At 35.9% G+C, this 16,485-nt stretch overlaps 1 protein-coding gene across 2 annotated transcripts; it reads left to right on the forward strand.

Annotated features, from left to right (window-relative positions):
• The first annotated feature begins 1,087 nt into the window (after window positions 1-1,087).
• On the forward strand, window positions 1,088-15,540 carry BNIP2 (BCL2 interacting protein 2). Of its 2 annotated transcripts, XM_009287823.2 has the most exons (12): window positions 1,089-1,341; window positions 1,834-1,971; window positions 2,448-2,578; window positions 3,329-3,396; window positions 4,520-4,687; window positions 6,150-6,326; window positions 6,985-7,087; window positions 7,380-7,511; window positions 8,214-8,300; window positions 8,447-8,545; window positions 10,021-10,056; window positions 12,897-15,540. In XM_009287823.2, the coding sequence occupies exons 3-12, from the start codon at window positions 2,529-2,531 to the stop codon at window positions 12,943-12,945; spliced, it is 969 nt and encodes a 322-aa protein (XP_009286098.1). In that variant the 5' UTR covers window positions 1,089-1,341; window positions 1,834-1,971; window positions 2,448-2,528; the 3' UTR covers window positions 12,946-15,540. The 2 variants fall into 2 exon arrangements, with proteins under 2 accessions (XP_009286099.1, XP_009286098.1); XM_009287824.2 differs by lacking the exon at window positions 10,021-10,056 and having other exon boundaries at window positions 1,088-1,341.
• Window positions 15,541-16,485: the final 945 nt, after the last annotated feature.

The following is a 16,485-nucleotide window of genomic DNA, read 5'->3' on the forward strand; positions in this document are numbered from 1 at the left end:
CAGAAGATGTCAGCACTACCACAGCAGCTGTAGGAAGACTATTCTAAACTCTGCTTTAGTTTGTATAAGCAGAAATAGTAGATTTTTTTTTTCCCTGCTTTGAAAGCATTTCTATTAGTGATGTAAAATTATTCAGTAGTTAACTTCAAAGTCAACGCTTTTCTAACTTTCCTGAGAAAATTACCCTTCCTCCTTCATTTCTTATTCTTCTAGTTGACAAATGATAATGCTTTTGTACATGAGACTTTAAGTCGAAACATCCAAAACAACTACTTAGTCTGCATGTTAAGTAGGATGCTGAAAACCTAAATTCAAGCTTCTCTGATGTTGAACTTGGAACTTGCCTTGTAAGTTGTTTACAATTGTACTATGCGGTATTTAGCAAATGATTCCTTTCAATGATTCTCACCTTAGTGAGAAGTTGCTGATGAAAATTCTGTAAGTAATGTGAGAAGTGTTTTGTAAAAGTGTCTTAAACTTTGATTACAGCATGAGTAACTTTTAAACTCTGTGCCTTAGTGTATCAAGTTTATCTCAGTGTAATGGAATACGTGCAGGTAGGAATTGCTTCTGCACTGAAATGCTGTACATCTGAAATTAATAGATGTTACTTGGTGTTCGAGTCTTGGAGCAAAACCCTACTTTAAACTATCTTGTGGGAACTGTATTATGAACGCAGTGCAGGCGAGCTCGAGTAGCATCTTATAGCCACCAGCACAGTGTTAGGGTTGGTTCGTGGTGGTGGGTTTTTTTTACTGTCAGTTTTCTTCATTTCTTCATCTGTCCCTTAAGAATAAAGTAATCAGTTTAGATTTTCTTTTAGGTTTAGTGTCTGTTTGTTTACAGTGAACTGCTTATTTGCATCAGATGGTCTGTTCCATACTGATTGTAACCACTGCATTCTCTTGACTGCGTAGGGTACCTTGTGAAACTTCTTGTGCTTCATCTCAGTGTCCCGAAACAAATGCATAAAGAACTATGCACATATTCACTGTTACTACTGATCAAAATATGATCTTATCTCCAAGCAAATATTTAAAATTCATTGTTGCAAACACTCCGCAGGTTAGTACCCAGGAGAAACTGTATGCTGAGAATATCAACATCTTAATGAAAGAGAAGACGTGTTTCATGAGGAAAGTTATATGACTCAAGCAGCAAGAAACTACCCCAAACACCGTATTAGTCAAAAAGGACAAATACAAAGAGGGAGAACTGGGAGGACAGTTCTGGGGGCAACTTCTTGGAGATCGTGTGCACAGGCACATATTGCCAGAACCTGAGTGGTGCAGGAGCTTGAACGATTCAAACGAGGAGAGTCTGACCCTTAAGAGGAACCAGGTTGCTACCTTCTAGAAATTTTATTTCAATTTCCTGGGTGAGGGAAGCAGGGAAATGTCAGTAAAATAAGCTTAAATTTTCATCATTAGTGTTTAATTTGTCTCTGGTACTGCAGTTTTACCAAAAAAATCAGTCTCTTAAATTTTATTTGTTGATCAGCTTGTGTAGTGTAGCTTTAAGCATTGCAGGACATTTTAAAATCAGTCTGTGGTTGTAATCAGGTCAGAAGAGAAGTTGAGATTTGTCGTGAAAAGTGATCCTACAGCACAGTAAGTCTAACTTGTTTCTTTTAGCCACTTAAAAAATAAATTCTCTCTGGCTTAATTAGCAGTATGATTGCATTCAGTATGATTCCATTCAAACTTTGTACTTACTGGTGTTCTGTGTTGATTGCTTCTTTGCATTTAAAAATATCATTGTTTCCTGTTTTGATTAGTGTTGATTTTCTTAACATCTTCATTGATAAGTTTACCTGTTCCTGCCAATCTTTAGAACCAACGCAGTCAAGAGCTTCAACTGGCTTGGACTTGTATGTCAGCAGAATGGTTTATTATCTTCCGATATTGGGGATTCCTTGTTGCTGGTGATGGGTGAGCCTGAAAAAACACAGCTTGACTTGCGCATCACAGGGTGAGTTCTCTGAAAACACTTTCTGAAATAGTTATCTTTAAAGTGTTTGGGTTTTTTAAGAACTGGGTTGTATTTTAGATCTCACCATCTGGGTGTTTTTCTCAAAATATACACTTATTCAATATCTCTTATAGAATCCAGAGAGCTGTCAGGTTTCTTACAGTTTGGAGTGAACTGGTGTAATCCTAAATGATATATCGGGTTGCTCAGGGCCTTGATTTTAACTTGAGAGGTTGATCCTGCTTGAGCAGGGCATTGGACTACCTGAGATCCCTCCCAACCTAAATTACTGTATGATAAACGATTCCATAAGCAGTTTTGTATGGGGAAAAAAAAATATGGAAACAAACCATAAACTTTTCCCTGTTTTTTTTTTCCTTGCATAATACCTCAACTTAGTGATAAGTGAAGGGATGTGTTGCAAGTATGGGAATTACAGTAGTATTGAACTAGCATCTTCTATTATGTTCCTGCAGCTCCTCTTTAGCCCGCTGTCCTGAAGACAAGAGGTTCTGGCTGATCAGGAATCTCTATTAGCAATTCAAGTTGGCTGGAGAATGGAAGGTGTTGAGTTTAAGGAAGAATGGCAAGATGAAGATTTTCCAAGGTTTTTATTTTTTTTTAAGTAAATCAAATGCATAACATCCAGAATAAGTTACCTCTTTATCTTCCTGGTGAACTAATGCTCAGTAATAATCTTGAAGTGATTTCCATTAATGTAGTAGTCTTGAAAAGGGTTTGTGGCACGTTTCTTCATGGTCTGGAAAGGGATCGCTTCATGTTCACATGTAAGTAATACGGGAATGCCACTGTTGAAGTTTCCAATGTTACTAAAGTGAAAATTTGTAAGTTTGGCTTTGTTGTCTGTGGTAATCTTTTGCAACTACATTGTTTGCATATTATTACCAGTGTCTGAAGGCCCAAATATTTCATTAAGCAACATTACTGAGGAAAATTTTTAACAGTTAAGACTGCTAGTGATGCTTGGGCCTACAAAGAAACTAAAACATCTGGCTTCAGAGGTATTCTATAATAACATGACTAAACTACTTCGGTAATGTATTTAATGTTAAATTTTCTCAAGCAAAAATATGACAAATTTTCTTAAGGATGACACTAATAGCAACCAGTATTTTGGCATTTGTCACATCAACAGATGGTCGCTTGAATGCTGTAAAGGAATTTTCTGCTACTTTGGTGCTTTATTTACTGAAAGCTTGAACTTAGGCTACAAGTAAATTTATTTCAGTACTATCCCACAGTGGTTTTTTTGCAGTGTGTATCTAAATATTTGGCATTTAGCTGGCTATTTAAAAAAAAGAAGTTTTGTAACAATAGTTTCTACTTTGTGCACCAGGCCCCTGCCAGAGGATGATCCTGTTGAGGCAGATATATTGGCTGCAGCTGGAACGGAAAGTGAAGCTGGTAAGAACGTTCTACTCCAGTCAAGCTGACTGCTTCCTGCTTAGATGGCTGTTTGAAAGCTCTATTTTGTTTTAGGGTGTTTTTGGGGGGGTGGGGGTTGGTGGGTTGTTTTTTTTTGAGTCAGGCTTGAGGAAACAGCATTCTAAATAACATTTCTGTATGTGAACGGTGTTATAAACATCTTGTCTAGAAAGAAAAGGGTTTTGGAATAAAATATGAGACTCTTCATCCTCCCTGTGAACAGAGCTATCCAGGTAATACTGGACAAAAATGAATTATTGCACTCACTTCCTCACCTGTCTTAAAATCTTGGTTCATTATTTGGCTTCTGTGCATCAGTTAGGGCCTACCTTAGTTTCGCTCCAAATTTCAGACCTTTGTGGCCTTTTAAGAACGTTGCCTGTCCAAATGGTCAGAGGGGAAATAATGCAGATGTCTGGAGTTTTTTTTTAACATTTTTAAATTTTTTGGATCTTGTCTGTCTGCTTTAGTTGTGGCGTTTCCACTGCTGGATCAGTCATTTTATTTTATTCCCTGCTTTCAACTGCTGTCTAAATCATGCGAGTATTTGCCTTGTCTCTCAAAGCATGCTGTGTATTCACCTAATAGTTTCTTTGATATTCTGTCCTCACTGTTGTCTGTCAGCCTTCTTTTTTTTGCAGCTTGTATACTTTTTGTTTCATCAAAGATGGTTATGATGTTACCAATAGCTAACAAAAGCAAGGGCTAGGGACATGAATCTATTGTGTTATTTGCAAGACTTATTTAGTATAATATCTAGAACAACTCGTGGTACACTTTAATATAGCTAGCACAGGTAATAGTTGCTTAGGTGGTGGCAGCACTTCAGGTTTTTCTTCTGTAGGGAGTATGGTGGTCTACCACTGTGATCATAGTGTGTATGCAATCGGGTAAACTTACAGTCTTGAGGACTTGAGAACTTTGACCTCCAAGTGCTGTTCTCTGCACCCTGTGTTTAATTCTTCCAAAGATACGTAGTTTGAATTATGGGCATTAACTTACAATGCATTTTGAGAAAGCACTCTGCTCTTCTGTCTTGGTAATATGCTTATCTAAACTCACTTTAGCTTTGAAAATAAATAATTTGCTTTTTTAAATACAGAGGTTAATGGAAAGAAAGTGAGGAAGAAATTAATGGCTCCAGATATTAGCTTAACTTTGGATCACAGTGAGGAATCTGTTTTGTCTGATGATTTGGATGAGAGTGGAGAGATTGATTTGGACGATTTAGATACTCCTTCAGAAAATAGCAATGAGTTTGAATGGGAAGGTAAGTATTTTTTGTTACTTCTGTCTGCCCTAAAATATTTCTATTTTCTTATGTGCAGGTCAACAGTTTTTCAGGTGGGAAATAACAGTGACTCAATATTACAAGAGGAAAAATATAAAGGAAGTGATTAGATTAGAAATTGGAAATAGGCACAATGAATTTTTAAAGAGCAAATCAGACCTCCACGGATTAGTAAGCAGGCAGCATAATAGCTGTAACTCCAAATAAACTTAGGTGAATGTCATTAAACACCTGTAAGACTCGAAGTTATGGAAAACGCTCACTGTTGCACTATGTTTTTAAGAACCAACCTGGGGAAAAAAGTTATCAACGGTGTTCTACATGTATTATAGATCAGTTTTAAATGGAGGTGAACCATATAAAGGTATATAGATTATAGATTAGCTAGACAGAAATGGATGAATTGCAAGCCTTTATTTAAGGAGGACTGAATGGTATTTTTATTTTTTTTATTCTAGAAATAAAATAATTTTAATTCCTGAGTAAACAGGAAGCTCTCTTTTCACTGTTACGTATGAAACACTACCTGTTCTTCATTCCAAGATAGCTTATAAATGGAGAAGGAAACACTCTTTAGAATATGGGATTTTTTTTTAAATAGCTAAAGACATATTGCAGGTGAAGTTTTCATAATAGAGACTGTGGGTTTACCTGTGTAAAAGGATTTTCACCATTTTAGTGAAGAAGAATTGGTATTTAGGGTTAGTTTTACAATGATGCGAAGGAAATGTTCCAAATGTTTGTGCCTTGTTTTTAAAAGTGGCTGAAAAGGGTTTCTGTCTCTTCTTCCTTTAATGCTGCTGCCTTCATTTTCCTGGAAGGATAGTTTCAATTAACAGCTTTGTCTTGGGAACAGACAACTAACTTGCAGTAGGTTTTTCTCGCTTTGGGTAAGGTCTATGCAACAAAGTCAAGAATCATCATTTAATTGGAGCAAATTGTTTTACAGATTGCTGTCAGCATAAATTTCATATATATTGATTGCACACACGTGAATTAGATTTAATTTCTAATAGATTTGCCTGCATGTCTGCTTGCAAGGTACTGTCAATGTTTTAAATCATGCTTTTATGTAAATCTGTGATCAAGCAACCTGTGTAATTATCATTGGAGTTAACCACTTTGTCTATTTTGGTGAAATTCATCAAGGTCTGTGTTCTGAAAGCCTACAATTAAATAGGCTTCCTACGTGAATGGAAATTTGTCGTGTGCTTCAGCATAGAAAATTACAGGCAATGGATAAGAGTATTTTGATAAAATATGTATGACACCCGTGAGGTCCTATTTTGTAACGACTGAAGGAACTAAGGCAGCTGATATGTCTGACTGGCTAAAGAATATTAAAATAGATTAGATAGCAAAGTGGTTAACCTGTGGTGTAATTGATTGTCACTATACATAGTATTCATAATGGATCTTGAACATGTTTTAATTTTGGCAGATGATCTTCCAAAACCAAAAACTACTGATGTAATTAGGAAAGGATCACTTACTGAATACACTGCGGCAGAGGAGAAAGATGATGGTCGACGCTGGCGAATGTTTAGGATTGGAGAACAGGACCATAGGGTGGACATGAAGGCAATTGAACCATACAAAAAAGTTATCAGTCATGGTGGTAAGGATTAGTGATGTGCTGAGGGGAACTGTTGAGAAACTACTTCTTTAAGCTGAGTTGGGGTGGCACGGGAAGAGCTTTGGGGCATAAAGACTCGTGATGATTCATTTGTTGCAGTATTAAGGCATATGGTTGATTTAATATTTTTTCCCTATTAAACTAAAGTTTCAAAATGTACACATGTTCAGATGAAGCTACTGACATGCACGTATGTAATAAGATGTACTTACCTGTTCTACAGTGTCAGTGCTACCAGTATAATTTCTTGGTTTTAAGAGTGTTGAAAGCATTAACTGTAGATCTAATAAGGCATAAATTAATTAATGACTCTTCCCAGCAGTCTGTGGAGTTAAGGTTGGAAGAAAAGTTGACCATATAAAATGTTATTAAATATACTGAAATTCTATACTGAGATGTTGATTGTAGGTACAGCATTTGATTTACATTCACTTCAGCTATTTCTTTAGAAGCAGACAAACTTGAAAAAGAAATCTTGAGGTTTTCTGTAACTGTATGAATCCGTCCATATAGAATAGATGTTTGTAAATCTCTTTAAGGTAAATAATGAAAAAGCTTACTGAATGTGCTTGACTTTGTGTAAATGTAGTCAGTGTATAGTCACCTTTGTCACTACTGCTGCTTTTTTCTTTGTTTTTAGGTTATTATGGTGATGGGTTAAATGCCATTGTTGTGTTTGCTGTTTGCTTTATGCCTGAAAGCAGCCAGCCTAACTACAGATACCTAATGGACAATCTATTTAAGTAAGTCATCATCTGCCTCTGAATACTGTCCTAATTTCACATTGTGAAACTTAGCATTTTAATGTAAGGGCAATTACTCCTTTCTCTTTTTTAATGAAGCTTTTTATATTTCTGATGAGGGAAAGGTAACATAGAAAAGCAACTACATCTGCTTCCAGGAGAAGGAAAAAAATTATTAGATTTTGCTCAACACTGTTGCCAACTCTGTTTTTTAAATATATTTGAGCGCCACTAGGAATTACTTTAATATCCACAGGTCTTCAGTTGAAAGTTTTTTTGCTTGTCTCTGCAGGTATGTAATTGGCACTTTAGAGTTGTTAGTAGCAGAGAACTATATGATAGTTTACCTGAATGGTGCAACAACACGGAGAAAAATGCCAAGTTTAGGCTGGCTTAGGAAATGTTACCAGCAAATTGATAGAAGGTAAGAAGCTCTGCAGTGTTTTCTTTTGCTGAGCATGTGAATATTGTCATACATATTTAGGAAAAACTGCTGTTTAATGTGGTGTCTGGTACTGACTGATCAAGATCTAATTAAGCAAATTGGTGTATTGAAAACCTCTTCCTAAGCTAGACAATGTGGAATAGTGCTACAGGCATGCCTGGCTTTTTGTTGTTTGTTTTTTGTTGTGAAAATAGAATCATAGACTAGTTTGGGTTGGAAGGGACCTCTAAAGGTCATCTAGTCCAACCCCCCTGCCGTGGGCAGGGACATCTTCAACTAGAGCAGGTTGCTTGGATATAATAGTAGTGTTAGAATACTGAATACTGTTACCATGTAGAATATCCTTAAAACTTCATGTATTAATATGGTAAAGTAATAAGGGAGGTCCTTCGTGAACCACTTCATCCTTAGTTGTGTAAAAAGATCCAAAGAATCTTCTTTCTGGAATGTTATTTCCTTGTCATTGTTGTCAAACTGATACTACATCTTAAATTTTGACTATACAGTTGTGTGGTATTTTTTTCTTCCGGCAGATGGTGATTGCTAATAATGGAATGTCAGAATACTAGATTTATGTGACAGTTGTGTTTGCAAAAACATACTTTTTATATGTTAAAAAAACCCTTGTTGTCATGCAGCCTTTTTGTTCTAGTAATTATGTCCGCTGTTTGAATTCTTCAGGTTAAGGAAAAATCTGAAATCATTAATCATAGTTCATCCATCTTGGTTCATCAGAACACTTCTGGCCATCACAAAACCTTTTATTAGGTAATAATCTGGAAGCTATTTCTTTTTATTTAAAAAAAAAAATAAATCCTAACAAATATTTACATTAAAGTTCAAACACTGTTTTAATATTGACCTACTGAAAATATTTTAAGTTGTAACCGTACCCTGCATTTGTTTTTCCACAGCTCAAAATTCAGCCAGAAAATTAGGTATGTCTTTACCCTGGCAGAACTAGCTGAACTCATCCCCATGGAATACGTTGGCATCCCAGAATGCATAAAACAGTACGTTTTATTATTCAAACATGTTCTACACTGATCATGTTTTAGAACTGGTATATATTGTATTCAATGATTGGTTTGAATGTAATACTATGTATTTAATAAAATTTAATTTAACTCAGATAATTGCTATCTCTAGGAGGAGTATCCATGTCTGACCACATTGCTAACTACAGTTTGGTATGCAGTAGCATGGATAGTCAAAATGTTAATGTATAGGGATTTTCACAGATAGTGCCTTACGTAATTACCAAGTTGTGGTGTGTCAATTAGTCTTCTAGAGACAAGGCCTCGTTCCAGTTGTTCTACCCCTTAGTATGCTGAACTGGCTTGTGAGTGAGAAACTCTGGGCAAGCTGATACTGAAGTTATTTATAGTATCTTCAGTATTCATGTTAAAATGTGGAACAAGTGGTGAAATATCACTTGGATTGGGATTTCATTTAAAAGAAGAGCTGTGGTGGAAAAAAGCTGAATCCCTACCCATAACAGTTCTAAAACTGCTTTGAAGAGGTGAAGGTGGCATCAGTGTCCTTGGTTTTCTCTTCTTCCTTCCCTCCAGATATAAATACTCATTTTAACGTCAGCACAACTCTGTTCTCAAATATGATGATGATACTTTTGTCAATAGCATTTGTGGGTGCCGTAATAGAGTAGAAACTATAAACTTGGGTCTTAAAAAGGGCAGATGAAAATACTAACAATTGTGATGATAAATTGATGAGCCTATTAGAGGGTATAATGTACAAAACCTATAGAGTATGCATTACAATACATGATCACAGACTGGGAACTCCATAAGGAAAGACGGCATAGTCTCACTGTGTGGACAGAGGGGCACATCCATGTTGGACAAGTCCGCAAATCCCTCCCCAACCCCTGCAAATGGCTGGCTATTGCAGTAAACATTCAGCTGGTATCAGCTGCACAATTTAACTTTTTATAAAATAGAGAAAACGCAGTTTTCTTGGGGTGGGGAGGAAAGACGTGACAACACTGAAGCAGCCTTGTGCTATCTTTGGAATATTTTTTTAACTGGGGTTTTTGAAGGATGTGTTATGAATATTCAGACTGTCATTCCAAGTCTTGAAAGAGACTCCTTTCTGTATTGATGAACCTTTAACTGTCCTGCAAAGGCTGAACTCAGTTGACTCATGGAATTAATTCTCAGACTTGGGTGGAGGATTATATCTGGCTTCAAACTGTTATGAATACAGACTTTAAATTTTAGTGATGGATGTTAATACTGTACAAGAAGTTGTACTGAATTCATGTTACGTCATAGTAACTAAATCTTAATGCTTCTTGTTTAATGCTTATAAATGTTGGAGGTACAATATATTTTTTCTTAATTATATCAGTTTCAAAACTTGGTATGTTTTTACAAACTGTATTGACACTATAATACCAGTTTGCAGCTTCTGTTGAATTTGGCCTTCGTATGTTATGTTTACTGAAATCAAACTTTTCTTCACCAAGGTATGAAGAAGAAAAGTTTAGAAAGAAACAGAAAAGGTATATTCATATTTTGATTAGGGTTGCATCTAGATAAGATGATTTGCACTGCAACTAACTCCCAGTTGATTGGCTTGCATAAAGGAATAAGCATTTGTAAATATAAGCATGCACTAGTGACTAAGTTTTTAATGTGTGAAAGTAACTATACTGCCTGCAAGTACAGTATATAAGCTAAAAGAACTCACCCTGGATGTTCAAATGGATATTTGTGAATAGTCTCCATTACTCTCTTACATGAGATGCTCACTTTTAAGGGGATACGTGGATTCTCAACTGAATCTTCAAGAGGCAAAGGTAGTGCTTCCGTATGAATCGATCTAAGTTTTTAATGTGTGAAAGTAACTATACTGCCTGCAAGTACAGTATATAATCTAAAAGAACTCACCCTGGATGTTCAAATGGGTATTTGTGAATAGTCTCCATTACTCTCTTACATGAGATGCTCACTTTTAAGGGGATACGTGGATTCTCAACTGAATCTTCAAGAGGCAAAGGTAGTGCTTCCGTATGAATCGATTAAATCAAGTTTCAGTTTCTAACAAGAAGTGACGTCTGAAGGAAGAGCTGTTTTTAGGTGCTAAGTTGAAGCTATGCATCAGCAAAGATGCAACTCTGGAAGAAGTTCTAATATTGAATCTTGCATTTTGTATTTTTGGTGTTCACTACCTTTTTAGTTAACTTGCACAGATGCAATCTAAATTAGTATGTTTAGTGCTGTTTGTATTTGCAGTGCCTATGTTCCTTGCTAATAAACACTGGATTTTCACTTTGTTAATTTTCAGTCTCCTGCTAACTGTTCAAGCTGTTCCAGCAGCTGATGAAATTTTTTGAATGGATACGTTATTTTTTTTTCACTCTGTCACTAACAAATGTTCTGAAAGGTTTTTCTACTAACTTGTTTTCTTTTAATTACTCTTCCTCTGTGTGTGCATAACTATTGAGGGAGGGTTATTGTCTAAATTAGGTAATGGATATAGAGAGGAACACTGAGAGATTAAAATAAAAGGAATGTAAATTCTTTCTGAAGGCTAGCAGGTAAAGCTAGTGACAAGTGTTGATCATTCTCTAAGAATTACTCCAATTAAGTGGTAATTTTGCAGTGTGTAACCTGAAGTACTAAGCCTGTCAAATTTAAGAAACCCTTTCAGTACATATTGAACAACAGTTCTGCTTGATTTTTTTTTTTCCCCAGCATGCATAATTTGGCCCAATTCTATTGCAAGGCCCATTGTATTCAGATGCAAACCTGAGACATTCAAACAGTAATGTAAAAAGTTTTAAAAATCTCCAGTACAACAAGCACTTTTTAGTGTCCCTGTCAATATGACTTACACTACCATCACTTTTGTAAAAAGTAGTATGTTCCTAAGTGAAGCTTGTATAGAGGAGAGATCAAAAGCACTATTTGATGCTAAGACTTTAATCAGGTTGAAAGCAGTTGTAGGCATTATTTATTATAATAGGGGGGAAAGGAGATGTGTTGAAGTTTAGTTACTAAATTTGTTGAAGATGGCAGTAGGAATTCTTTGGCTGTGCGTATGAGTCACTTTGGAAGGTAGAATATGATACACTTCTATGGATTTATATTGTCAGCTGTTTGTTTATGCATAGCTTGTTTGCATTAGCTTACCATATTTTCTTATACTTTCTGTGATTAGTCTTATAAGTCATGTCAAAACATGCTTTCCTAAGATCCTGCAGTGAGGACAGGGATGAGTTGCAGCTGCACACTGTGCAGGTGAACAGGTATTCGCCTAGGACTGTTGCTTTTAGACAACACTGCTCCAGACCTATTGGATCCTTATGTACTTAGGTTCAGTTCTTACAGCTGAAAACAAAAAAAAAAACCCCAAACCCCAAAACAACTTGCCTCCCCTTTTTATGGGTTCATGGCCTAGAAGAGCTGTCATTGATTTTATAATTTTGAAAAACTGTCTGGTTATAGTTTGAGAGACTGGACAGGTAGGTTAGACAATTAGGTTGTTAGAAGACAAACTTGGCCTTAGCCTCTCTCACTTCGGAACTGCTGTTGATTTTAAAATTAATTTACCTCCATGAACAAATTATTTTCCAGAAGATATAGTTAAGACTGTAGCTTGTTCTTAGTGTAAAGAGGAAAAGTACATCTCATGCAGGACATGTCAGCCATCCACTGGTTTCTGCAAAGCAGCATTTTGTTTGCAGATATAAAAAAACCCCAAAAAAACCAAAACAACCAAACACCACAAACAAATAAAAACCAGTTTTAGCAGCATGGTGGTGAATTTTTCTTGGGTAATTACAAGAGTCTTAGAACTTAATAGAAAAAGTACTGCAGTTAAGGAGCCACTTAACTTTTGATTCAACTATTGCTGTTACCTTCTTGGCTTAATTAGTATAACATTAAAGGTAATCTTGTGCTTATTCTGCAGTGTATGAATTCATCAAAGTAGTAGTGCTTGACGGTATTGTCATGTGACCTGTAAACTTGTATTCCTGCTTGCATTCATTTAATAAAAGCACAGAACCTGCTTTTTTTCTTCTGTAGTCAAACTTCACTTGCACTTTTCATATGCTTTCTTTCGAATGCTATAGTTATTTAAATGGTTTCTTAATAATGTTGACTAATTTCTAGGGGGAGGTAGGAAAATAGATACTTGTTTTTAAAAGAGCGTTGTTGTGACTGCATTCAATAAAAAAATTAATATTTATTTACTAAAACTTTTTCCATGTAAAAACTTTGTGTTTTCCTGTTAAGATTAATAGTTTTTGCTTAATATATGAGCTTAATATATGAGCTATCAAACTAAACTACTCCTTAACATAGTTTTAATTTTACTGCTTTCTTTGCTAAGCAGAGTTGACCAAGAGCTGAATGGAAAACAAGAGCAGAAAAGTGAACAGTAAGTTTGGAGTCCAAACAAGTCTGAAGAATATGCAGATGGAATGATGCTATTTTTGCTCCATTTACAATGCATTCTCTGTGTGTGTATATATTATATAACCTGTTGCAAAAGGTGCTTAATTTCTTTGGACTAGCACCCAATGGACTGCTTACTGCTGTATTGGTTTTTCTTGACTTTAATAGCTATGTTTATGTAATCATTTTATACTGCTAAATGTCAAAGAACCCTGTGTTTTCAGAGGATGTTCTTGCAATTGTTTATCTAAATGATGCATGTTCTTCAGTAAAATATTTATATACCTAAATATTAAAGGAAAGAGATAATATATATTTTTATGACTGAGCAAAATATTGTGTGAACCTGCTGAAGGAATTCATTTGCAGGTGGACAAGGCCATAAGTTACTTGTTGTTATTGTATAAATCTGTTTTGCTGTAAATGGTCAAGTGCATTTCTTTGTTGTCACAGAAACCTTAATTTGTTTGGATATTTACAATCACATAATGTAGTCTTTCACGAGTATGCAGATCCTTATTTTTGTTCACATACCTAATATAAGCAGTACTCATTTACCTCACTAGAGTGAGCTTGAGCTTTGGTGGTTTAGTCCGTTTTTCAGAATGCAGAACTGCAGTTCTGTGAACTTCAGTCTGTTGGCCAAAGGGTTTAAGCCTAAGCCACAATAGAAGCTGAACTGTTTGAATGACTAGTAAGATATCAGACCTTTCTCAATTTAAGTTGCAAATTTAGATTCTGCTTCAGTAAATCAAGGCTATCTCAGCTACCAGTAGGAAATGAGTTCATTGCGGTTCTTCCTGGATGAATATCGGTTGTCACCAGTAGGAGCTCTGGTCATACTCAGTAGAGCTTGGGAGTTACGTGGATATTCTAGCCATAGTATCAATTGTTTGCAGAGGTATGGGGAGTCTTACGCTACCTGTGTCAGCCTTTTACATGAAACATCCATTCCTAAAGCTTAGTTTGGCACATGATACCAGCACTAATTTCACTTGACAAAAAAAAAGTGATTTAAAGGTTGGGGTTTTTTTTCCTCTCCACAATGGTAGTAAACTTGTGTCTGTAAGAGGTGTTCTTGGACACATAACTAGTGTTTATATGTTTATTAGGGCAACAATAATGCACTGGTTGATATGTTGTAAAAGTTTGTAACATCTTTTGATAATCGTTGCTATTTCCCTGTAAGGACAGGTGCATGCAAATAAATCCATTCAGGAGTTGAGCAGTATAATATTGTAGCAAATATATTTAATCTTCACTTTTGGTTTTTATTGAGCTCACACTTTTGTCTTAATGCCAAAAATATCAGTTCTCAATTATATTGAAAGTTAGTGTTATACAGTTCTTTACTGAAAAAAAATAAGGTTGCGTTCAACTAGATTACTACCTGACACTGATAAAGAGCAGTCAAGAGAGAATGCCGTGGTCAAGACTTACTACCAATTAACAATTAATCTACTGTCTCTAATGATACGTGTATAGACTCTGAGAGCGTGTTCATGTCACAGTAAATTGGATACTTAGAGCCTGTTTACTTCTGATACTTTCACAGTGCGGTGTGTAGGAACGTGCAAACCTGTAAGCCGTCCTGATTTTTACTGATTCTGTGTGGGTCCTAAGCTAGATACTAAGTATTCTGATCATCTCATTTCAAATTTTTCCTAATTAAAAAAAAAAGTGTTTTTCTCAGTAGAATCCTATTCTTAGCGGAGGGATTGTAGTCCTATATGTCTTGTTGCTTCCTATGTGTATAGTGCAGTATAGAGTAGCCAGTCCTCTGTATAGGCCATATTATCAAATGATGGGATTGTTACTGTTGTCTTTCCTGGTGGCTGAGTGATTCTACAGTTTCGTGCTGCAGTAGTACTATTTTTTGGAAATGTGTATGTGCTTACCTAATGGTTTATTTCTCTAGTATCAGTTTTTGTGTGTGAGTATACAGCACAACAGTTCTTCTGTCCCTAAGAAGAACATGCAGCTTGAGAAACAGGTGTGCTAAAGAACTATTCCCCTCTGACCTTTTGCAGCTCATCATTTAATGGTGAGATGGATGTTTACAAAAAGCGATAGAAGTCCCAAAGTTATCTTGAACACAAATGGGTAACTTCTTGTCAAACTTATCTCTTTTTAAATCTATAAAATAACTTAATATATTTTAATATTTAAAAACATGAAAAGTTGGAACGTCATACTTTAATAAAAGTTATTTCAAAAGCTGAATCACTTTGTGATAAGATACAGTATTGTAGGGAATTCACCTTTCAGTGGCACTTCCTTCTAAAAGTAAAACTCATGTTGCTAGAATACAGTTTGAGTCCCGTCAAGAAAAGATGATTTCACGAGTCGCTGATTTACCTTTGATTTGGAGGTCTCATTAGTTTATTTATATAGACATGTGGAAATAAGTTGTCAGTTACCTTTTGTTATTACTGTGTGCAACTGAAATAGAGATGTTTGGGCCAGTGGCCTCTCTGCGTGTGGATGTGACGTTTTGTAAATTGATTTCTACAGCAGGATAAGTATTCAGAAGTGGCAAAGATACTTTGGAGAAAGCGCCGTTAAAAACTGATGTGAGTAGATTCTAGATTGCTTGAATGTTCTTGTCGTTCTGTGTAGCATGGCAAAGCCATGTTCTGTTGGAAAGTAATGGAGAGGGATATATAAGGATTTAGTGCTGAAGCAGATTGAAGTCTTTGAGGTTCTGGGATGTTAAAATGGAGAAATTTTTGTTCCAAAAAGCTTAGATCTAGTTAGAATAATATGTAACCTTGTTCATAACAATGCAGTTTAGCGCTTTTTTTCTTATTTTCAGTGAAGAATAGTACTTCTTGCTGTGAGGAACTTTGTACTGAGAAGCAGTAGTTATATTCCAAATTGCACACAAATAGTGTATAGCCTGTATTTGTTAGCATGTTTCAGCAAGTTTGCGTCATACACTTAAATGCTCTGATGGCAGCTTAAAACCTTTTAACAGTTAGTTTGTGTCAGACTTCAAGATTAGATTACGTGTTGGTGGTAAATGGAATCTTCTATGAAACGACCTCGAAGTGTGTCATAGGGAGGAGAGGGTGGCATTGGTGCCTAGTCATATGTCAGCTTCACTGATGTCATCTACTGAAATGTCTGTGGTTAACGGAAAATGATGGAACTATATTGTGAATGGGCACTTTCTAAACTAAATCTGTCACAAGTTTCTTGGTGAAAAGTGTATTTCTTCCAGTGTCAAATTTTTGTGTATCCTATGGATTTATACAGTATTTATTATGTAGAAAGATGGCTTAAATGCATCTCTTATCAAAAGCTGCTGTCTTTGGAGATGACTTTAATTCTCAAATCATTCCAGTCTCCCTCAGAAAAGTCTCAGACGAGGAACGGAGGGGAGAGGGATAATAGCTTGTGTGCTTTTTGTAACCAAGAAGTCTTGCAAAGCTTTCAGTGAAAATTGTTACTCAGTCCTTGTGGATGCAGGTCATTCTCTAGAGGATTTGTTTCACTGACTGGTTGTCAGAGACGCTTGAAATAAG

This window comes from Aptenodytes forsteri, unplaced genomic scaffold (genome assembly GCF_000699145.1).
Source record: "Aptenodytes forsteri isolate BGI_AS27 unplaced genomic scaffold, ASM69914v1 Scaffold345, whole genome shotgun sequence".
NCBI classification, from domain to species: domain Eukaryota; kingdom Metazoa; phylum Chordata; class Aves; order Sphenisciformes; family Spheniscidae; genus Aptenodytes; species Aptenodytes forsteri.

Coding starts and splice junctions, on each gene's coding strand:
- BNIP2 (XM_009287823.2), top strand. CDS start 2,529: ATGGAAGGTGTTGAGTTTAAGGAAGAATGGCAAGATGAAGATTTTCCA. Junction 6,327..6,984: donor AAAAGTTATCAGTCATGGTG/GTAAGGATTAGT, acceptor CTTTGTTTTTAG/GTTATTATGGTGATGGGTTA. Junction 8,301..8,446: donor ATCACAAAACCTTTTATTAG/GTAATAATCTGG, acceptor GTTTTTCCACAG/CTCAAAATTCAGCCAGAAAA.